A 24,604-nucleotide genomic window follows, 5' to 3' on the forward strand; every position below is an offset into this window, starting at 1 on the left:
TCATTCTCATGGTTGCCTTTAGAAAGGAGGGGGCAGGGAGGGAGTGCAGGAGCCATGCACAAACCAGGAGGGAGGTGGGGCGAGTTTGTCTGACTGAAGCCTGTGGAAGGAAGTGAGTCTGGGGTCTTGGGGGAGGCCACTTGCACCTGAGACCCCTGCTAGGAAATCCGTTAGGTCATGTTTTCCAAGCCATGCTGTGCTGTCTCCTCAGTGATCAGCTGATGCCCACCAAATCCTCCCTGCCCTCACCTCAGCCTCTGTCAGCCTTCAGCCCCGCCCCCTCCCTTGCTCGCCAATGTATAGTTCAAGCAGCTCCAGCTTCTTACCCAAGGCTATTACTAATCTCATTAGTAGGCATGCGGGAGTACACCCTCTGGGCCTAGCACTGTGGTAAATACTTTACCTGTATTACCTCATTTAATTGTCACAGCTACCCCATCCGGAAATGGTTACCCTTATTCAACTGATGAAGAAACTGAAGCTCAGAGAGGTGAAATCATTTTCTCAAGGTCACACAGCAAGTAACTATCAAAGCCAGAGCCAGAGGGTCCTAGAGATTCTTTTGGTTTTATGGAACATCTATAGTTTGTAGGTCCACTAGTGTTTGCACTGGGGTGTGTGGAGGGAGACACACATTTCTGATTTTGTTTTAAGAATACCCGAAAGGTACAGAAATGGCACAGTCATCTTAGGACATGGAACACCCCCCTTCTTTTCTGACTGCTTCAATGTGCTTAGGTTGATGGCAACATATTGCTTCCAAGTAATTCCAGCTGTATGACTAATAATGAAGGCAATAATGACAGCTAACATTCATTAGGCACCTGTTAGGCTCTGCTCTGGGCTGAGTGAAATAGGAAATTCTGTCATCTCCACTTTAGAGGAGGAAAGAGGCACAGAGAGGCTGTTCCTTGCCCAAGGTCACACAGCTGGTTATTGACAGAGCCAGGCTTTGGACTCAGACCTGACTGAGCCCCTCCATTTTTGTGCTCCCTGGTCAGACGTGTCCCAAGTTGGGTCCACATCAGCCAGTTAGTGAGGCGTCAGTCACCGTATGTTGAAAACCCACCATGAGTCATGCAAGGGCAGGGAAGAGGAGCCTAGGGCAGTGGTCTGGTGGTGGAGGATGGGTGAGGCTCCCAGAGCAGGGAACATAGTCCCAGGGTGATGGGCATTTGTGGAAGGCAAGGAGGGAGCAAAGGCTGACAGAGACAGGGAAAGGAATTCAGAGTAGGAAGCCAAAAGAGGGAAAGGTTACCAAGAGCAAGATCTAATAGCTTCACAATTTGTTATCAGTTTTGTTAAGGGCCTTGTGGGGTTATTTGTTAGGGGGTCCGTGGGGATTCATGGTGGAAGCATTTAGATCAAGGAATAGGACGGATGAATTTTGAACTTCGGTGGGCTACTAAGGCATTAAGCGTGTGTGTGTGTGTGTGTGTGTGTGTGTGTGTAAGAAAAGGCACAAAGTACAGAATACCAAATAATTCTCATTTTGCCATTTTCTACTGTCACAGCAGGCTTTTAGGGCAGCTATTTTGGTCTTTTTTTTTTTTTAATTCCATACACATGTAGGGATGCTATACTGTAATTCCAAGGGCTTAAATGATGCTTTAAATTGCTGTTCAATTTACAGAGGTGAGGTTTTTGTCTTGCCTGTACTCTCTGGCTTACCATTCCTCAGCTCATTCCCTTCAAATGAACTGCACTATTTTTTATTCATAGTACCATACTGCTACTAGTTCCCTGATTTCCTTCTTTCCACATCCTCCAATGAGTGTTTCCCAGTACTGGCAAGTTAATACTGCTCCTACCACTGCGATTCATTCCTGTAACACGGGGGAGTAAAGGCACTTCTAACTTTTAATGTCTCTTCAAATGAGCTTGTAACTTCCTCCCATCCCCGTTTGGATGCTTTTACAACTGACAGTGTTTTCGCTTTATTACTTAAACAGAACAACCATAGTAGACACACTTTTGGCTTGGAGATTCCAACTAGTTCAATGCCTGGAAATTTCCCCCATTTAGACTTTCATAAATAGCCTTTACGTTTGGGTTTTTTCTCCTGTTTTTAGAATATTGTTTTGGACTGAGTAAGTCCCATGAACATAGGAAATTTCTCTGGGATCTTAAACCCCCCATAGCCAGCTGTAGTGCAGCTACTCAGGGCAGTGAAAGAAAGATGTGGTTGGTATTAATGACAATTGTTAACTTTACTCTCATTCCTATCTCTGTTTGAAAGATGAAGTCACGAGTCACGAAGAACCACATCTTTACATTCAAAGAGCATTCCCAAGGACACCTGGGTGACTCACTTGGTTGAGCATTTGACTTTTGATTTTGGCTCAGGTCATGATCTCAGGGTTGTGAGATGAGCCCAGGTCAGGCGCCATGCTCAGTGGGGAGTCTGTTTGCGATTCTCTCGCTCCCTCTTCCCCCACCCCCTACTTGCATACTCTTTCTCTCCCTCTCTCTCTCTAAAATAAAAAAGTAAATTTTTTAAAAAATTAAAGAGCAATCTCATACTGCAAAGGCAAAAAAAAAAAATCATGGTTAAGGGTCAGATTCACTTGGGTTTTATTTTCAGCTTATGAGATGTGTGACCTCGAGCAAATTGCTTTAACCTCTCTGGGTCTCAGTTTCCTCTTTCATAAATGGTGATACTAATAAGCACCCACATGATACAGCTGTTAAAAGAATAAGATGAAATCACATACATGCAGACACTGGTACATAGTAAGTGCTTAATAAGTGTTAGCTATACTATTCCTGGAGCTTAATAAGTGTTAGCTATATTATTCCTGGAGTCCTGACATAGAGAAAACTCGACTCCACCATAGTATGCCCCTCACCATAGTATTCTCATACTAAAGTAGAGACAAGCTAGTATGGACTCTCATCTGAAGGCATAGCTAAAGCCATTACCCTTTCCAGGGGTTGCTGTCGTAATGTAATGATGGATCTTTATTACTAGAAAAGCAAACTGCCTGTTCAGGAACAATTCTTTCATTCACTAAAAAAATCTCTACCAATCAGCCATTTTTGTTTGGGGTATTGATCAGCCCTTAACATAGAAGGGAAAGAAACATTAGACCCAGTCTGCCTTGTGGTTAATGTGTAATGTCACTCTAATTTGATATCAGCAAGTGCCCTTGTAAATCAAACTCACCACACGGAATCTTTGGTGAGTTTGGAGTTCACGTTCCCATCTTCTTCCAGGAAGATGTCCATTTGCAAATTGGCATCATTATCATGGGCTGAGAAGTAATTGGTAACAACTCTTGCTGGTATCCCAAGGCATCGCAAAACTGCAGGAAAGGACAGGCCACAGTTAAAACCATCACCAAAATTTAATATATACATAGTGAACAATTCCTTCTCATAAAGGACTTCCTTCTTTACCCAAAAGAAGAGACCTTTGCCCGTGTTTTATCCTCAAATGTTCCATACTGAAGAAGGGAGACTACTGTCAAGCTTTGGGACTGTGGACAGAAACCTTGCTATATGTTCATTCAGAATTAATGGAATAAAAGGACTAAAATCCTAATAATGGGGTTCTAATTGTTTAGTTGCTAATCATGCAATCACTTAAATAGTATTATTTTAGTCCCTCTAATGGGGACTGTGTTCCTGAAAATAAATTTTTTAAAAAACTCAGCTAGATTTTATTTATTTATTTGAGAGAGAGAAGGAGCACAAACAGAGAGAGTGGCAGACGGAGAAAGGGGGAGAAGCAGACTCCATGCTGAGTGGGGAGCCCAATTCAGGGCGTGATCCCAGGACCCTGAGATCAAGAACTGAGTCAAAGTCAGAGGCTTCACTGACTGAGCCACACAGGTGCCCCAGAGAAAGACAAATACCACACGATTTCACCCCTATGTAGAATTTAAGAAAAAAAAAAAAAAAGAACAAAACAGATGGACATAGGGAAGGAAAGGAGAAATGAAATAAGATGAAATCAGAGAGGGAGACGAACCATAAGAGACCCTGAACTCTAGGAAATGAACTGAGGGTTGCTATAGGGGTGGTGGGTGGGGGGATGGGTAACTGGGTGATGGGCTTTAAGGAGGACACGTGATGGAATGAGCACTGGGGGTTATATGCAATGATGAATCAATAAATTCTACCTCTGAAACTAATAAAAAATTAAAAAAAAAAAAAGCAACCCTCAGCTAATAGGAAGTTATAATAGAGGTCCTCAGTGGGGTTTGCTCTCCTGGCTGGAATTGGCTCTTGTGACACTTGGTGGAGGGTGACACCACAGATTCATTTTAATTGCTAGATAATAAATTACCTGGATGCATCTCTTGCCATATGTACCTATTGATTAAACTCAATCCAAATGCCCTCCCTGGCTCCCAGGATGCCAGACATCAGGGCTCATTGAAAATAATTCAGCTGACAATTTTAAGATTAATGACTTGGCTTGCCTTTTTTTCTTCAGAATAGTTTAGCATTTTTAACTAAAGGCTATCCACCTCCTTCAACAGAACAACCTTGGAAGTCCAAACTTGAGTCTGGTAGCATTCAAGTGTCCTCATTATCTGACTTTATCTTAATACCCCAAACAAAAATGATGGGCATCTGCTTCCTACTTCCATCTTCCTATATTGATTCACAGACCCTATTCAAGCCACAATTTTACCAGTAAGATGATTGGCACTCTAGCTCTATTTCTGGCTTACCACTAATTCACAGAATGAAAATTGTTCCAGACTTTGCCTGACCTCATAATTTTAAGACAGATGAAGCCTGACACTGGGGCACCTGTACCTTCTTCCTTCCCACTTCCCTCTTGGGGTTCATTCTTACTCTAACTTCCCCACATGTTCTTCTGTTTTTTCGTAGCTTACCATCAAAGCCTGTTTTCAGGTATAGATCTGATGACCTTTTCATATAAAAGGCATAAGTGTTTGGAAGGTGTTCACTATTTTATCTGGTTCTAAGCCTGAAGGAATTACGGTGGGATAGTGAAATTGTAGACAGCTGGAGGAAAGGCAGAGGGTCTTCTCTGTTTTTCTGGAAGCTTTTCCTAAGAGTGACTGCTCCCATCAGGCACCCTCTACATAGTCTGGGATTGTGAACAGAGAGGGGGCAGTAGCTACCTCTAATCATTAGCCCATCATGAATTTCAGCTTCTATCTGGAACCTCAGAGGCCAAACACCTAGGAAACTGGTAACACTGGACTTTATTGCTCTCAGGAAATATATTCCCTTATCTCTTGAGTACATTCAACTGGCTAAGAAAATAATCTTATTCAGTTTAATAACAGAAAAACAAAAGCACAAGAGGCATAATTTCTTCCCACTTGGATCACTGACTAATCTCGGACTGTCACAACTTTGAGCTAAAACTGCGAGGCTTCAGGATGATTTAAAAAAAAATGGCCTCATCCTGGTTTCCAACCTCCAGCCCTTCCTTGATTTTTCTGATTAAAAGAAAAATGCTAACTAGGTAAAACATTCTTTATTAAGGAGCAAGCAGAAAGGACACTTCAACCTGAGCTTAATATTTTCTCCAAGGCTGTAGAAATGGCAAGTGAATGAAAATCATTACCAATGATGAAGACATACTGAAATAAATGTATTTTTAAAAATATTCACTGGATTAACAATAATATTGTCTGGTCCTAGACGGGCAAATGGCATTTCAAAAAATGATGCATGACGCTGAAAAGACTAATTCTGTTCCCATATGTTTTTCTCTATAGATTAGATGTTGGGTAGATTAAAAACCAGAAGGGAAAGTGGGGAGTAAAGATTGTTCATTAAGTTCTGATATGTAATTGCTCATGGGCATTGAGATTCCCATGTAAAAATGGAGTTGAAACCACCTGTCACAATCTCTCGCACAGCTACAGTAAAAATTAAGTGCATATATTTACAAAATTTCTCAGTGGAAAACAATGTGGTAAATAACAAGCTGTTAAACATATTTATAACATATTTATAACACTTTAATAATCAGTGTATACCTATTATTATTTATTATTTTAAATTTTGTTAATTTAATCTTTTTTAAAATATGAGGGGTTACTGAAAAGAAAATGGCATATCCTTTCCCTCACATCATTTCTTGGACCCAGGACCCCCATTTCTCTGGATGTTGAATGATGGATTATGTAGGAAATAGTCCATCATTCTTTCTATAAAGATTCTGCAGTCAAAGAGAAACTATGAGCATATTTGGCCCAGTACAATTTAATTATGCATTGACTATATCCCAGAATAGCCATCTATAAATTCTAGAGAGCTAACAGGGTTGCTGGGTCTCTTCGCCAGTTTATAGATAAAATGTCTTGAAGTAAAATTCTCTTTACATTAAAAAAATGTTACTCAATTTTTTACTTACATGTATTAAAAACACCAGCAAAAACCCAGCACTGACCATACCGGACTGGATTCTTTGTACTCTGGTATTCCAACAGAATGTCAACACTTCCTGTCCAGGCTGATGGGGGGACACCATAGGCATAGACATTGTCCCAGGATCCAACAAGGACACCTTCATCATCTTTGGCGTTAACCTAAATGAGACCATGATGGTAAGAAGGAAGAAAAAACATATAGAAGGATTCTCTCCAGACTCTGAAATTCAGCAAGCTAAGGCATCCAGTGCCTTCCAAATGTCCTGTATGATAAAAACAATCCTACTAATGTTCTGTTCACTGTTGTGTTGTCAGGGAAAAGTGATGCAATAACTAACTGTGCAAGAGAAAACCAAATAACCAAGACAGCTTCTCAAATAACATATTATTGTAATTAAGGTGGTGTTGAATAGCAGCTATGAAGAGTTGTAATGTCTTCTCTATATGCTTAGGAAAAGATAGGCACAGGACACTTGGTCTGGTTGGAGTCATGAGGAAGAGAGAAAATACAACTGCAAAAGAGGACAGTTCAAGTAGGGATCTTGCCTTTGTGGAAGGAGCATTCAAAACTGACACATGACAAAAAGGTATAGGTAGAGTGGGGGGTCCAAAGTCTCATGGTCTAGTGAGTTTTGACTTTGAGGATTAATTGCAGGCTCTGACAAAGTAAATAGATATCATAGGAACCATTAAGAATTAATAAAAATCTAGATTTCCATGGATAACTTACAACATTTATTTTAAGCAAGTCACAATTACCAAGTATTTTCTTTATGATTGTTTAAGGGGACTAAGGTTTTGTAGTTTTGTTAAAAGATATCTGCATTTACAGGAAGGGCTTGGGTATTATAGTGTAAGTATGGGAGAGATTTAAAAATGGCAATCTTGAAGATTTGGGGAAATCTTGCTACACATTTAGAGCACAGTCTTCTGGTAGCAACAGACCTTAAGTGCAGGAACAAAGACCTTTTGTGTTTAGACATTAAAAAAGCTAAGAAGTAACCATTTCAAGGCATCATTTTTTGGGGGTGCATTATTGTATCTTACCTCTCTTGGTGTAACTTTCCTCATGTTTAATTATACTTAGAAGACTATCTAGATAACACGAAGTGGGAGTTTTTCCAAAAACTGATGCCTCTTCAACAACATTTATGTGTTGACATGACAAGCATTTAGAGCCTTGATCCTCAGATTGTGGTCTGTGGACCAGCACCAGTGGCATCCCCTGGGAGCTTGTTTGGAATGCAGAATCCCAGTCTCTGCCACAGACTTACTAAATCAGAGTCTGCATTTTAACAACAACATGGGGTGATTTCTGTGAGTGTTAATTTGAGAAGCAGGTTTAGACTATGCCAAGAAAACATTAGCAAGCAATGTGAAACACATGATTGAAGCAGGTGTATTTGGATTATGAAAACCATAGTAGATGTATTAAAACATGGGGACTTTATGTGCACTGCCTTGCCAATTAACAGCTCAGCCTCAGCACTTGCACAGACCCCTTTCTTAGGCTTGCTGAGTTTAGTTGTATAGGAGTCTATTCTACCCCACTGGGTCATGAATTCATTGAAAGTAGAGATTAAAAAAAAAAAAACCTATGTCTTTTTTACTTCTAGCAAGTACGAGCAAAGAGAATGTGTTCAATAGTGGTTGAATAACCACTTGTATATTCAACAAGCATGTAGTTATTGTTTATCTGAATAGGAATAAGACCTTCTCCCTGGGAGAGATGAACAAGAAACGAATCAAGTAGAAGTAAAGTTTACTAATGTTAAGACAGAAAGATGTACATGTAAGGTAGAAACACAAAAGAGGTGGTAATCAGTTTCATTAGGTTGGAGGGTTGTGGTGGTAGTGGGCTGAATAGGAGAAATTACATGAAAGTTAGGTCTTGAGTGGTTGAGGGCCATTTACACAGTGGAAACAGTTTGAATAAATGCTTGGTATCATAAAACAATATGGCAGGTTCAGGGACCTCCTAGGAGTTCTACATGGGTGTTATGTAAATAGACCACATTGGGTGAAATATAAAATGCCAAAAGGAGACACTTAAAATGTGCTTCTACTGTGAATGACAAACCCTCTACTGAAATGTGAGATTTACTCTAGCACTGAGCGGCATTTCCCAAAGAGGGTGCTTCTGGAAAGTGTTCACTAGATCACCATTCAATTTGATTTAGATGTCCTATTCCTCCCCCTTGATTCTGTCCCTTCAACTTAAAGTAAAGGTAACTACTCAGTTGATTTGTTTAAAGTAGAAAAAGTAATTCTTTGAGATTCCTGAAGGACCTTGTTCAGCTAATTGTAAACTCACACCTTTGATGTAAAGTTTGACTTTATCCTATAACTATATGAAAATGACTGGAATGCAACAGGATTTAGTCAAACATTTTGGCTCTATTACTGATCAATACATCTCCTTGCAGCTGAATTGATTATTTAAAAATCTGTATCTATTATAATGAAGTGTGAAGAGTGCCCTCGTAGGCTATGATGTAGTTTGGTCTTTGTGGATAGGTAGATTCAGGTTTAACTCATATCTTTATCACTGAGAAATAAAATAGAGCCTTCACACTTTTACCTCTCAGAGGTAAAAGTTCCTAAATTATGATTCTAATGACTGACTTTCAAACAGATAGCCATTAACTAGAAGACTATTTATAGCATCTGGCTGAACCCAATCTGCTAAGGGGAAGAGAAAGAAAAAAAAAACCTCTCTTATCTACAGACCTTTAAATTGTTAATGCTGAGTTGTTTCCTTGTTGCTAGATAAATCACAGGTCTCATTTATTAGCATTTGGTTGGATTAGCTACTGTTTTCTAATTAGAATATTGATTTCTGAGGGGCCCAGACACTGAAAGAAGTTAAGTCTTTGTGACAGATATAAAGGGTTAAAGTAATACCTCCCTCCCTTAGACAACAAGATATGTTTGGGGAATAGCTCAAGGGCATCCTAGTTCTTTTTCATGCCACAATGGACTGTTTTAATACCCTGTCATGAACTTGGAGTTTGACCAGTGTCAGAATGAAAGTCCTGGAGTTGTTTCACTCACCAGTGAGTGTCTAGGAGATGGTATGAGTGCAGGACTTCGGACAGGGAGTGTTAGCTACATTAAAGTTGCACTAGATTGTCTTCCCATAATACCTACAATATGGGAAAACTAAAAAACCAGGCCCCCCAACAGTCATTATCCACAGCCTCATTGGCATAACATAATTCAGTAAATTTCCAAAATCTGGTTCTAAGAAAAAAATGAGGATTATAGATTGGAATAGAGAGGCAGCACGGCTCAGCTACTGATCCTCATCTCCAGTTCTCAGAAGCCCACTGTCAAGTCCACAAAATCGTAAGAATTCTCATTTGTATTTCAGAATCTGGAAAGAAACTAGTGGAATTAAAAAGCCAAATTTTTTTCTTGTTCTGACCAGAACAGTGGAAACAACTGCTGTGGAGAAATGGGTGAGAATGGGTCTGCGCCTCTGAAGAAGTAGACTTTCTGGGACTAGAATGGGAAAGTGACCTAAAGCATGAGAGTTACCCATCCCCCCATGGAAATGAGATACATATCTAGTTAGGTGAGGTAGATTATCAGCTGAGAAATTTAGCAGAACCTTAAAAGAAAGAGCAGAGCCGAATATTCTAAAAGACATTCCCATCTCTTCAGCTCCCCTTCTCTCCCCTTTCTTAGGGTACTTAAGAGTAGATGGAACAAAAAACATTGGCTTCAAGCTGTAGTTCAGGGGGAAAACTAATCTTAAGGGGAAAGTGTCAAGATTTCACTACACTGTATTAGAGCAAACAGGACACTTAGAGAAGAATTATGCAAATATGAACGTGAATAAAAAGAAAAGAAGCAGTGAGGAGGGAGGGACAGAGAGATAGAGAAGGAAAGAGATGGGGAAGAGAGAGAGACAGAATATGAAAAAAAAAACAATACTAAGGAGAAAATAAAATTAAGAAATGGAAAGAATTTTCTCACAATCTCTTGGGAGATCACAGACTTAAAGGACCAAATTGAGGAACAAATCACATGATTATGAAACCAAAAATAAAGTACAAACCACAAGAAACAGAGTAGATACTGGTAGAAAATAAAATTAATGATGTGTACTAGGTGTTGGCTAATTGAATTTAAATAACAATAAAAAATTAATGACAGAAGAAAAGCTTGGAAAATATAAAGAGATGAAGTTATTTGGAAATGAGATAATAGTAATGGAAAAAAGGATGATACAACATAAGGATAATTAGTAGGTTCAAAATAGAGAACCCATCAATGCAGTATCTGATGGTTCAGTTGGTTAAACATCTGACTCTTGATTTTAGCTCAGGTCATGATCTCAGGGTGGTGGAATCAGGCTCTGAGTTGGGCTCTGAGCTCAGCGTGGAGTCTGCTTGAGATTCTCTCTCTCCCTCTCCTTCTACCCCTCCCCCTGCTCAAGCTCTCTCTATATAAATAACCAAATAAATAAAATCTTAAAAAATTGAGAACCTAACAAATGAGGCAGAAGATATATTTCTGATATAATATAAGAAAATTTTACTTGAGGAAAAATTGAATCTATACCTTGAAGGAACAATCTGTGCTCCAAAGTAATTTGATGCAGAATTCTTGTTGTTTAGGAACTTTAATTAATTAAGCTATTTGAACTTAAGAATAAAGAAATAATTGTTCAGTCATACAGGCAGAAAATGTAAATTAGCAACAAAGGAGGAAATAATGCTGCCTTTAGACAGCTCCGTGGCACCATTCAACGGCAAAACACAGTCAATCAATATTTGCGCAGTCTTGAGAAAAAGAAAGGTTGACCCAAGAATCTTAGCACAGCTAAGCACAGCTAAGAGGTTCTGTAAGTATAAAGGCAGCCAGCACTCATTTTCAAACATGAAGAATATCAGGGAATTTAGTACCCATTAAAACCAAACTACTTGAAAAGTGATATCAAGATAATTAAGGGCTGAACCAAACAAAGAACCCATGAACAAAGATGCTGTGGCAAAAGAGCCAGTGATGAGAAAAACCCCATATAAGTTTAAAGACCTTTGGGAATTGTAGTATCAGAATGAATATGAATTTTAAAACTTGATAATATGATAATAACAATCTTAAAAAAATTAGACATGAGGGAGGTAAGAGGGAGAATGAAAATGCTGATGTTTTAATGTGTTGGGCTCTCTTAGTTAATTGGCAACATCTAAAATTAAAACATAATCTAAAAATAAATAATTAATCTATTCTTTTAATGGTTTTAATGGTTTTTATAAATGATCTTAGATCTGTTAAGAAATAGTATTTCTTGTTGTGAAGAAACATTTATTTGACATTTAACGATGTCTTTTGTTGCAATTCAGATTTTTATTTCTGTGAAAGCAAAATTTAATGAGATTAAATAAAACTTAAAATTAAATAGAATTTGAGTACAATAGACATAATGCTTTTGAATTAAATAGCATGACACTATTTGGCATAAAGTTAAGCAAACAAACCAATAAAACACAATAGAGAACAGAGAAATAGACTTTAGAAATACAGTTAACTAATTTTTGACAAAATCATAAAGATAATTTCATGATCAAAGGATAATCTTTACAACAAATGGTGCTGGGACAATTGGATACTCATATGCAGAAATGAACTTTGATTCATACTTTACGCCATATAAAAATATCTCAGAATGGATCATGTACCTAAATATAAAACCTAAAACTATAAAACTTCCAGAAGAAAACAGGAAAAATAATTTTTATAGCCTTTGGTTAGGCAAAGATCTCTTAGCTATAATACCAAAAAGAAAAGAAAAGAAAAGAAGAGAAAAAAATAAAAGAAAAGAAAATTATTCATAAGGAATATACTTACAAATTGGAATTCATCAGATTATGGACTTTTGCTCTTTAAAAGACATCATTAAGAGAGTGAAAAGGTAAGTCCAGAGTGAGGGAAATATTTACAAATCACACATGATAAAGGACTTGTATTCAGAATTTGTAAAGAACACTAGAAACTCAGTAATAAGAAAATGAGAAAATTTAAACCATGGGCAAAATATTTGAACAGGTACCACATCAAAGAAGATACATGGATGGCAAACAAATGCAACTAAACATGCTCAACATCATTAGCCAGAGGGAAATGCAAACTAAAACCACAATGAGATAATATTATATACCTATTAGAAAGTCAAAAATTAAAAAGACTGATCATATCAAGTGTTGGGGAAGATGTGAATACATGGGACTCTCATACACTCCTGGTGGTGATGTAAAATGGTACAACCATTTTGGCAGTTAAAAGTTCTGCCAAAATCTTTAAAAAACTAAACATATACCTATCATATGACCTAGCAATCCCACTCCTAGGTATTTAAGAAAAAAAAAGGCTTATGTCTATGTAAAGGCTTTTGTATGAATAGCCCTAGCTTTATTTGTAAGAGGAAAAAACTGGAAACATCCCAAATACCCAACAAATAAGTGGATAAACAAATTGTGGCTCTTCTATATGATGGAACACGAGTCAGCAAGAAGAAGGAATACAAACATTAGTATGAACGAATCTCAAAATGAGATAAAGAAGACTGAAAAAAGTTAAAAAGAGTACATACTGCATGATTTCATTTATGTAAAATTCTAGAAAATATAAATCAATATGAATGATGGAAAGCAGGGGAATGATTGCCTGGGGATGGCAGACAAAGCAGAGACTTGTCAAAGGAGAAATTATAAAGGAAATTTCTGGGGAGTGAAACAGATGTTCATTATTTTCATTTTGGTGATGATTTCATGGATGCATCAAACTATCAAAATGTGTTCTTTCAATATGTGTGTTTTATTGTATATTAATTATATCTTTTAAAAGCTATAAAGAGTAAATGTAACACTTTTTAAAGTAGCATCTATAGTATAATATCATTATGATTTTAAAACAACATTTACCTCTTAAATATCTATGTTTCTACTTGAAATGATATACATCAAATATTAATAATGGTTATTGCCTGGTGGTACAATTTGGGTTGATTTTTTTTAATTAAATTTATTTCTTTTCAGCATAACAGTATTCATTGTTTTTGCACCACACCCAGTGCTCCATGCAATCCGTGCCCTCTCTAATACCCACCACCTGGTACCCCAACCTCCTACCCCCCGCCACTTCAAAACCCTCAGATTGTTTTTCAGAGTCCATAGTCTCTCATGATTCACCTCCCCTTCCAATTTTCCCCAACTCCCTTCTCCTCTCTAACTCCCCATGTCCTCCATGCTATTTTTTATGCTCCACAAATAAGTGAAACCATATGATAATTGACTCTCTCTGCTTGACTCATTTCACTCAGCATAATCTCTTCCAGTCCCGTCCATGTTGTTACAAAAGTTGGGTATTCATCCTTTCTGATGGAGGCATAATACTCCATAGTGTATATGGACCACATCTTCCTTATCCATTCACAATTTGGGTTGATGTTTTTGAGGAAAAATTTATTAAAGATTTTCATCTTTAAATTTTTCTGAATTGTCTAAGTTCTTTTTAAAGAGCATTATAATTTTCAAAAATATTTTATTTATTTATTTGAGAAAGAAGGAGAGAGAGAGAGCATGAGCAAGGGGAGGGGCAGAGGAAGAGGGAGAAGCAGATTCCCCTGATGAGCAGGGAGCCTGATGTGTTGCAGGACTTGATCCCAGAATCCCAGGTTCATGACCTGAGCCCAAGGCAAATGCTTAACCAACTGAGCCATCCAGGCATTCCAAGCATTATAACATTATAATCTACTGTGTCCAATTCCTGAAGTAGGAATATATATGTACATATGTAAATATACAGATACGTATATCTGTATATTTACATATGCACATATGAAGAAAAAATATATAGATACATATGTATATCTAAATATATATGTATTTATATTATATTTATAATATATATTATATTTATATATGTATATTTATATATAATAGAAATATAGATATAAATAGATATATACATGGATATATACATATATGTGGATATATATACATATATATATCCATGTATATGTATATATCTATTTAGATCTATGTATATAGATACACACATGTACATACATATACATATAGATATGTATACATCTATTTATATCTGTATTTATATATATTATATTTATATATCTATATAGATATATACATATATCTATATATTATATTTATATATTTATATGTGTGTATACATATATATTTTTTTTAGTTTTTTAAATGTTTAGAAATTTCTCATGCATGTACCTTAGGGGAAAGAATAGTTAAAATTCATTCTGTGCTCAGTGGTGTGGGGTATTTCTGAATTCCAGGCTTAGGCCCATGGGGAGTGATTACACTGGATTTGTTCAATATGGGGAAAGGCAGAGGCAATGTTCTTTGAGGCTAATGATTTAGGAACTGAGCCATCAGTGACTGGAGACTGTGGGAAATCCAGTCAGGAATTCGTGCTTTCGGGGTGAGAAGCCCGAATGGGATGGGATGACTGCAGGAGGACTACCCTTTGCTTGGTTCCGTGACGTTAGGGTCTGGTGCTGGGGCAACGCTGGGTAGATCTCCATCCCAGGGTCAGAATAAGTCCCCAGTTCCTATACAATTCAAAGGATAGGGAGGGCCTTAAAGCATAACCAATACTGGACTTCTCTCCAGTTTTGGTCTTTGGACAGATTTTCACCTGATATTGAAAAATAGAAAAGTGACATTTCTTGATTCTCCAATTTCCTGAAACATACATGTTTACATTTTATTTTTTAAAGATTTTATTTATTTATTTGACAGAGAGAGATCACAAGTAGGCAGAGAAGCAGGCTGAGAGAGAGGGGGAAGCAGGCTCCCTGCCGAGCAGAGAGCCCGATACGGAGCTCGATCCCAGGACCCTGGGATCATGACCTGAGCGGAAGGCAGAGGCTTTAACCCACTGAGCCACCCAGGCGCCCCTCATGTTTACATTTTATATAATTACAGTTTTTTTTCCCCTGCTTCTCCTTTTTTTATTTTTAAGATCTTTATTTGTCTGAGAGAAAGAGAGTGAGAGAGATCTCAGCGGGAGAGGGTGGGGGAGATAGCGATGGAGAGGGAGAAACAGACTAGCAGCTGAGCAAGAAGCCCAATGCAGAACTCAATCTTAGGACTCTGAGATAATGACCTGAGCCAAAGGCAGATGCTTAACTGAGTGAGCCACCCAGGTGCCCCAATTTCCTTCTTCTTTTTAAGTAAAGGTAAAGGTATGTAAAGGTATTTTTCTTATACTGTGTGCACATTGTACATGGCTTTTTTATGTAAAGGTATTTTTTAGGTACCAAAGGTATTGTACATGGTATTTTATGTAAAGGTATTTTTCTTATACTGTGTGCACATTGTACATGGCTTGATGAAATAACTTTTCTTTGTTATATTCTGTTGTTTCATTGTTAAAAGTTATGTTTTCATAAAGGCTAGGATTTCTGTGACTCTTGTAGAATGCAGTTTTATGCCTAATCTTGTTTATAACAATTTCTCAAAGACCACTGGATATAAATTTTGGGAAACATGAACTAGTTTCAAGACGAAGAGTTCAATTTGGGAAGGAAAATAATTATTTCTTGAGTGAAATTCTTTCCAGGTTTTGTGAACCACAAGCCCGCAGCTACAATCTGGTGGTGATCAATCTTAGCTGTAGGTGAAAATGGTGTAGTGGATGTCAAATTGTGCCCATGACACTTTAGGGATTTGCAAAAGCAGCTCAGTGGTCATTGTGTTGGGTGGTGGAGGAGGAGATGATTGAGTGATGGTGGTGGTAGCTTCAGGCACCATCTCTTTTCGATGACAAGAGTTTCTTTCTTTCTTTCTTTCTTTATTTCTTTCCTTATTTCTTTTGTATTTGGGTTCAAGTGATATTTGCTTAAAAAAGAAATCATTCCAAAAGTAAAATCTGAAAATTCATTCATCTTGGAATGTAGAGATCTGTTTCTTGTGTCTTCCGTGTCATTTGTCAAGTGATGTGGTGAGTATGAGGGAGATGAACAAAGGCATGAGAGAAAGAAATAGGGTAGCAAGAACTCTATTTCCTCCCTTGTCTGGATCCTCATCTTTGATCCTTTTGGGGCTTTCATAACACCTCTAACAGCTAGGATTTTGATCCAAAGAGTAAGAAAGCCATCTATTATCTCCTTGACTTTTATAGTGGTGGACTTAACAAACTCTTTTCTGCCTTGGTGCTTTTAGCAATGTCATCCTCTCTTTCTGGAATATCCTTCCATACTCAAACCCTTTCTTTATATGGTGCATGCCTACTCATTCTTTGCAACTCAGCTGGTTTCATTCTGGAAATCTTTAGCTATCACTTTGATTTCGATGTCCTCTCTCCATGTTTGTACAGTATTCTTTGATTTGTAATGCTCTCCTATTTATCATATTGCCTTGTGTCATTGGTTGATTGTCTTTGCTCTCATTGTGAGGATGGAAGATACAACACCGTTTGACTCTGTATCCTCAGTACCAGCCCAGAGCGAACACTCAATAAGTTCTGCAGAATGAATGGATATGGTATCAGTGGAAGGTGGTTGTAGGTCACTTTTTAATATTTCTTAGATCAGGGCAAATGGGTGAATCAAAATGTAACAGATATTTTGCTGAAATTGAGAAATTGTTTCTAAAATTATACAGAAATGAAAAGGATCTAGAATAACCAAAACAGCATTGAAAATGAAGAAAAAAATTTGGAGGACAGCCTGATTTTGAAGATTTACTGTAACACTACAGTAATCAAGATAGTATGGTATATAAGGACAAACAGAGATCAATGGTAGAACAGTGTCTAGAAATAGATCAAATATAGTTATTTGATTTCCAACTGTTATCAAAGCAATTCAATGGGGGAAAAGATAGTCTTTTCAACAAATGAAAGTCTTTGTGACAAATGAAATTTTTCCCAACAGGCTTTTCAACAAATGGTACTGAAATAAATGGATAAACCAGGAAAAAAATTTAAACCTTGACCCCTACCTCACACCACACAGAATGATAACTCAAGATGGATCATAGACCTAAATGTAAAAGCTGAAATTATAAAGCTCCACCCCCCCAAATACAGAATTTCCTCATGACCATGTGGAAATAATATCACTTCCTCAGGATGATTCTTTTTAAAAAGTTTAAAAACTGAATTTCATAAAATTTTAAAACTTTTGTTGCTTAAAATGCACTATTAAGAAAATTTAATGGCCAACTGTACTCTGGAGAAAATACCCTCTATACTCATATGACAAAAGGTATGTATTCAGAATATATAGACAGCCACTACAACTCAATAAAAAGACAAACAATCTAGTAAGATATTGGACAAAGACTTGAAAAGATACCACACTAAAAGGTTTTTTGAATGGCCAATAAATGCATAGGAAGGTGCATCATCAGTCACCAGAAAAATAAAAATTAAAACCCCAAAGAGATACCACTATACTTCTGTTAGAATAGTTAAAATTAAGGAAGCTGAAACACCAAAAGGTTAAACTGTAGAAAAACTGGAACTTTCATGTATTTCTGCCAGGAATGTAAGTGGTTCAATTACTTTAGACAACTGGCAGATCCTTACAGAGTTAAGCATATATAGACACCATAACCCCGACATGCCACCTTTGTTACTTGCCCCAGAGATATGAAAACATATGTATAAAACTTGTACAAGAACATTCATAGCAACTTTACCCATAATAGCTCCAAGTTGGAAATATCTCAAATGGCTTTCAACAGGTGAATGGATGGACAAATTATGATAGAAAATGCAATGAAATGCCACTTAGCAATAAAAAGGAACACATTAAAGACCCATACAACAACTGGTTGAAAAACAAGCCAGCTCCAAAGGGTGCTGTATGAACCCCATTATACAAAATTAAAGAACAGGCACTGTTGCAAGAAATCAGAACAGTGATTGCCTATGCGAGTGTGGATTGGCTAGAAGAAAGCACAAGGGAAATTTCTGGGCTGAAGATCATGTCTATTTTGGTGATAGTGATTCCCTCAATCAAAACTCACTGAAATTTGCATTTAATATGCATTTCACTATATGTAAATTTTATTTCAAGAAAGAAACAACTCATGAATCAACCCTAACCTATATTGTGAAGCATATAACCACTGTTATGCAATTGGACTTTGTATATATACTCCACACAAGCTCTGACAGGGGTGGGTAATTAGATTCATTTTTCATGGAAACCATTACAACTAGAGATTATTAACCTTGTTCCCTTAGTAACTGAGGATCCTTACTCGGCCAAAACATGTTTTACTAATTGATAATCATGAAAGAAAGAACCAAATGTGGACCGAGAGAGAGAGCCTGGGATTTTAAGCTCTTTGACTGTCTGCTTTTGTCATTGTTATACCTCTGTTGCATGGTCTAGGGTTGGTATAGAGAAGCCTCCAAAAATACCTGAGTGAAAGAAATAGATAGATGAGAAATACAAAAAAGCAGGGTAGGAAGAGGAAAGGAGAAGGCTGTCAGGGAGGAGGGAGAGGAAGGAAAGGGCACAAAGGAATCCGAAAGTGCATAACACTCTGTGGCATATCTTAAAAGTCTTTGCTGCATTGGATCCGTCCACCCTGGGGTGGCTCTCCTAGAAGAGTAGAGCAGTCCCAACTGCACAGCTTGGGGAGGGGGTGGGGAGTGCTGAAAATCATCCCCGTGTTTCAGAAATAGCCTATGTGATTATGAAATAGATGCAGCATTGAAACCTCATTCTGGGAAAGCAATTCAGGGAGAGCAGACATTTAGATTGACTACGATTATCACATTGGAGAGATGGTTGGTAATAAACGTCTGTTTTCCTCCAAAAATATGGTGACAACAGGCATAAGAAATGCAACCTTAATAATTGAGAAATCAAGCTGTTTGCCCACAAATGGAAACTTCATTACATTGCTGACTTTTACCATTAGAGAAAAAAATGATGTCAGTTCATTGTCCTCTTCCCACCACCCCCAGATCTAAAAGAGAAGGACCGAATCAGACAGAGCTTTTAAAAGGCATTATATTTGTATCTAAGGAGCTCATGCGATAGAGAAAGAGGACAGGCAAAGAGGATAAATCCAAGGAAATATAACACTGTGTATGGAAGGCTGAAGTCAGACAACCTAATATCCATTTCCAGTTCCTCCGGTGACCTTGGGCAAGTCGTTTAACTTCCTGATAGCCAATGTCTTCATTTGCATGCAGTTTGTTTATGGAATGAATGCAATTTCTCAAAAGTGGCCATGAAAATGATTCTGCTGGGTAGATTCTATTCTCCCACTGGCTTCCAATGTATTTGTTAACTGTAAACAATTCTTCAAAAAGCAAAAATGAAAATCCCTAGTCACCTAATAAGGTGACAGTATGGTAGCATGTTTAGTTTAAAATCATGATTGGATTGCTTGGTCCTTCCTGAACTTCTAGGAGTGCCTCCCATGCTGAGGGAAAATTTGATTCCAAATTTAAGGGTTTAATTTAGAACTAGGATGTTAGTCTTTTATGCTGTTGGACTATAATAATATTTTTCATTAATTCTAATCTGTAGGTTCTCCAAAACTGCCATCACGGATTGAGGTGTGTCATCATTGGAAAAGCTATAAAGAGTGGGAGGCGTCTCTTTTTCTGCTATACCCAAATGAAGAATGTCATGCCTGACATTCCTGGGCCTGAATCATAGAGAAAAAAGAAAACAAAAAAGCCAAATCAAATCCATCATGAAGCCTAGCTCTGGCAATGGTCACCAGCCCGGAAATTTTAACTCATGGGCATCTGTAAAGTTAGTAATGCAGATGGGTGTGTGCCATTGCCACTTTTCCAAAACACCACAAGGAAGTAGTATCTTTACCTTTACAAAGGTGGCACCAATCACATTCAGTGTACTCTTACTGATTATCTGCACTGATACCAGCACTATGGCCACCATTAAAAGTTCTGATTGGCAATAATGTAAATTTTTGACACAAGAATGGGGAAACAAATTATTATTATTACATATTCATGGTTTTTCAGTAGATGAAAAGTTTCCAAAAATAAGATGCATATGGGGAAATGTGAAAAACTCCACAGTGGTGGCATGACAGAGGACAATGGTCATTGAGCACCTAGGTCCTCAATTCGCCCCAATACAGGCAGTTTTAGCTGCTTATAAACCAAAGGCTCAGCTAGATGGTGCCTTTTAAATTTTTATTTTATTTTAAAAATAAAACTCTTAGGGAACTATGCTATAGTTGCCCTGTATAATTAGGGAATAGATTTCATGTTTTTATCTCTGACTTCACAATTTATTTGGGACAACGAAGGATGGAATTTCTAACCCAGGTGAATTTTTAAATGTAATTTGAGTAGTCATACTAGTTTGTTGCTTGGAGAGGTTTGCTTGATGTGAAACCTACAGTAGGATGCCAAAGTCAACAATTGGAGGAAAATAAAAGCATGGTTTTGTAGTAAGCCTCTTGTGGAACTGCTTGGCAAACTATAAAAGAAGTGATGTCAGTACTTTTTTTTTTTAATGCATGCAAAGAAAAAAAAACTTTCTAAATACTAGAACAAAGAGAAGTGAAAGCAAAATGGGTAAGGTAAACAATAGCTCTATTTTCAGCTTATCCACGAGATCATGTATGCCAAAGGACCAGAAGCCCTGGAGTCTGCCTTGTCTGCAAGTTCTATGGCCATGCGTCTTGTATTGGGCCCTACAAAACTCCAGGACCTACCTCTAGTTGTGGTCAATTTGATTTACTAGCTGGAGTTCAAGATTCTTTTACAACACTAAAGAGTACACCAAACATCGATTGGTTAAAAAAAGTTCAAACTTGAGTTAGTTCCCAAAAGGCATAGTCAGAACAGGGTATTAATGGGGATTAATGATGGCACTGTGGTTCAATATTAGCAAAAGACCAGGGTTAAAAATAAATGTGGATATCTCAAGGGAAGCAGGAAAGTCCAGGCTGGCAACAGTATAAAGACTAGAATTTTAAAATATGAAATTATGTTGACATTTCTCTCCTCTGTCTCTTTCCAAAATTTCCCAATATTGTCACATTATTAATATTAATGTTATTAATATTGTTATTGAATTATGCCCCTAGAGGAACAAATTACCCCCAACTACATTTTCCTGTAGTGCTTTTGGCAACTGGCTCTTCGGGTATAATTTCCACCTCAGAGAAGGGTTTCCATGAATAATAGCATAGTTTATTATTGCTGTGGGCCCTTGTCAGCCATTCTTCTAGCTCTTTGTCCAATATCCCAACACTTGCTAGGCCAGTGTTTAGTCCTGGGAAAACTCCATGCAAAGCTTGAGAGATTTGGTTTTCCATACAACCCTATGCTTATTTCATCAAAGAATATGCCATGTTGTGTTGACATATTCTACTCATCGGCCTGTCTTTTCTATTAGACTGTTAGGTCTTTGAAGGCAGACATTATGTTTTGTCTACACTGTACCCGAGTATCTAGACTGGTAGGTTCTCAAAGGTTCTCAACAAGTACTTGTTGAATGAATGAGTTAACATTGAGTGTTTTACTACTATCTGCACCATCATAACAATCACTGCCACCATCACCAACATGGTCATCCCATGACCATAATCATCACCACCACCATCATTGACACCATCGTCAACAACCAATACCACCATCAAACAATATTTGGTGCTTATCCTCTTTGGAACTCTCTCCTGAGGGACCCAATGCCTCTAGCTATTTAGAATTTTCTGGTTTACACCTTTTTTCATTTATTCATTTCACTTTTTCATTTATTCCCTTTTTTCATTTATTCATTTATTCTGGATGTTCTGGATGCCATTTGCTTGATGTTGGTTGTTGTTGTTGTTGTTTTCCCTAGGAGACAGCTAATTAACTTGATGTTGTAATTGTATTATAGTACTAACGTGTTGGTAGTGGCCTTCTAAGGTAATATGATCTGACAGCAAGAACACTATTTACTTGTTATGTGACCTTAAGGGACATCATTTCCAAGGGCTTCTTCCCCTATCAGACTCCTGGAGAGTCTTGCAGATTTCGTGTACTGGTACTGTGTGCATTTCAACACAGATTTTCTGTTGATAAACTCTCAACCCAAAAGAGGGAACCTGTATGGAGGTGAAATATTAGGGATTTAGCAGAAAATAAGCAAGTGGTATCCACAACAGTGGCCACTCAACCAGCAGTTTATCTCCCTGGAGAGCTTCTCTGCCCACAGTTGCTGCCAGATCCAGTCAGTCGTGGGACAGGTAATCTAACCACCCAGCTGCCAGGCTATACTGTCATTGACTTTCCCCTTTCCCAGAACTGTGTTGTTTTTGTCTCAGATGGCATAACACACTGTTCGGATAGTCTGACAGAGGCTCAGAGTCCATGCCTGGTTTCTTCACAGTGATTTAAGGCCAGCAATGGGATGCTTTATTAATGCCCTGTGAGCAAAATGAATTTTCAGAAGGCACAAAGCATCCTTCTACAATTTTCCTGGCACATTTCCTGGCAATTGTTCTGGTGGGGCCTGTCACATCAGATTTGAGGTAGAAAGAAAACACCAATCACACAATGTAATTTAAAGGAGAAAGTATAACTTTGGGCAAGTTTCTTCTTTTTTCTAATTTCCTCTATTTAAAATTTCTCTCTCTTCAGTCAGTTTGCAGTGTGGCTTTGGTAAAATGTACCACTCAGTATTTAGAAGGGCCTAAATAAAAGTCAGCTTATGTAAGGTTATAATATCTCAGACCCAATGCACCAACAATGAGATTATAGGACTTTTAGACTTTCTTTCTCTTGCAAAAATCCAGTAGCCCAAGGCTGTCCAGATTGTCATAAACTTTTCTAGTTTTCACATCAAAGTGAAATAACAGCAACTCAAAATGAGGACAAAATAAGATACTGAATTTATAAAGGAAAAAAACAGAAGAAAGGAGAACATTGGTTTGAAGAATAAAAGGATATATGTGCTACCACTGGGAATAGCAAACGTGGTTTGAGCAGAGAGACAAAATTTTGTTTTAAGAATGAAGTGAAGCCTGGAGAGGTTGAGTGATTTGTCCTGAGTCACATAGTAAGTTAGTGGTAGAGTCAGAGCTGAGGGTTCTGATCTGACATGGGCCAGAGCTCTTCCCATATGATGCTACCTCCACTTTTGTTTCAGTAGAGAAACGAAAACAAGCATATTTAAGTATATTTTATTTATTTATTTGATAAAAAGAGTGAGCGAGAGAAAGCATGAGCAGGTCGGCGAGTGGGGGAGGTGCAGAGGGAGAGGAAGAAGCAGACTCCCCGCCAAGCAGGGACCCCAGTGTGGAGCTCAATCCCAGGATGCCAGATTCATGATCAGAGGTGAAGACAGACACTTAAACAACTGAACCAACTAGGTTCCCTGAAAAGCAGCAGGTTTTGAATGAGTTAAGGAGGGTGAGAGAAGGTTATGTCCATTGCATAGACTGGGAAACTGAATCACAGGAAGATTTAGTGCTGTGGTCCTCACTGGGGATAGTTTTGACGCCCAGGGAACATTTGGAAATATCTGAAGCCATTCCTGGTTGTCACAGCAGGTGGTGGAAGGTGCTACTGTCATCTCTAGGGTAGAAGCCAGGTATGCAGCTAGAATCCTCTTGTGCCCAGACCAGCCCCAACAACAAGGAACTATCCAAGGTCATCGACACTGGACAATAAAGATTTTTATCTGGGGATTATGCCCTCAACATCCAGATTTATATTACTATTATTATCATTAGAAATTTTTCACACCTGAATTATTGTCTTTACTCATTTAGCATTACATACCCACCAAATCCCTGCAAATCCCTGCGTTCTTCAGTGCTAGACTTTGTTATGACCACAGTAGGCAAACTTGTCTTTGGGGCCTCAATCATCTGCTCCTGCCTCTTGTTGCTACTGGGGCCTCTTCAGGTTGCTCATTCCAAATCCTTTGTGGCAGAAGTTGATCCCAGGAAACTGAACTGAAGTCAGTGCCGTACCCATCCCAGAGAATTTGCATGTCACCATGTCTGGCTGTTCTAGCACTGGTATCCTGTGAAAGGAATTTCCAGCCTTTGTGATCAGGCTGGGCAGATATATAAGAAGAATTCCTAAAATACCCAGCAGCAGCCTCTGTTCTTCCTGCCGACGAGGCCAGCCCCCTGAGAAACCAGGCACAGGCTCCTCTGCCTTGGCATCGATGTTTTGACTGGACTCAAGCAACTTCAGAGCATTTTCTTTCTGGGCTTTCTTAACACATTTCATATTTTAAGGCAAAT

General features: G+C 38.1%; 1 protein-coding gene across 2 annotated transcripts in view; it reads right to left on the reverse strand.

Annotated features, from left to right (window-relative positions):
• F13A1 (coagulation factor XIII A chain) overlaps window positions 1–24,604 on the reverse strand; it is a 164,617-nt gene that overhangs the window by 61,440 nt on the left and 78,573 nt on the right. For both annotated transcript variants that reach the window (XM_032341019.1, XM_032341021.1), the window contains exons 7-8: window positions 6,350–6,524; window positions 3,167–3,305 (exon numbers count right to left, since the gene is read on the reverse strand). In XM_032341019.1, coding sequence (XP_032196910.1) covers window positions 3,167–3,305; window positions 6,350–6,524 — 314 coding nt within the window. The remainder of the gene's footprint in view (window positions 1–3,166; window positions 3,306–6,349; window positions 6,525–24,604) is intronic.

This window comes from Mustela erminea, chromosome 4 (assembly GCF_009829155.1).
Source record: "Mustela erminea isolate mMusErm1 chromosome 4, mMusErm1.Pri, whole genome shotgun sequence".
In the NCBI taxonomy this organism is placed as follows: Eukaryota; Metazoa; Chordata; class Mammalia; order Carnivora; family Mustelidae; genus Mustela; species Mustela erminea.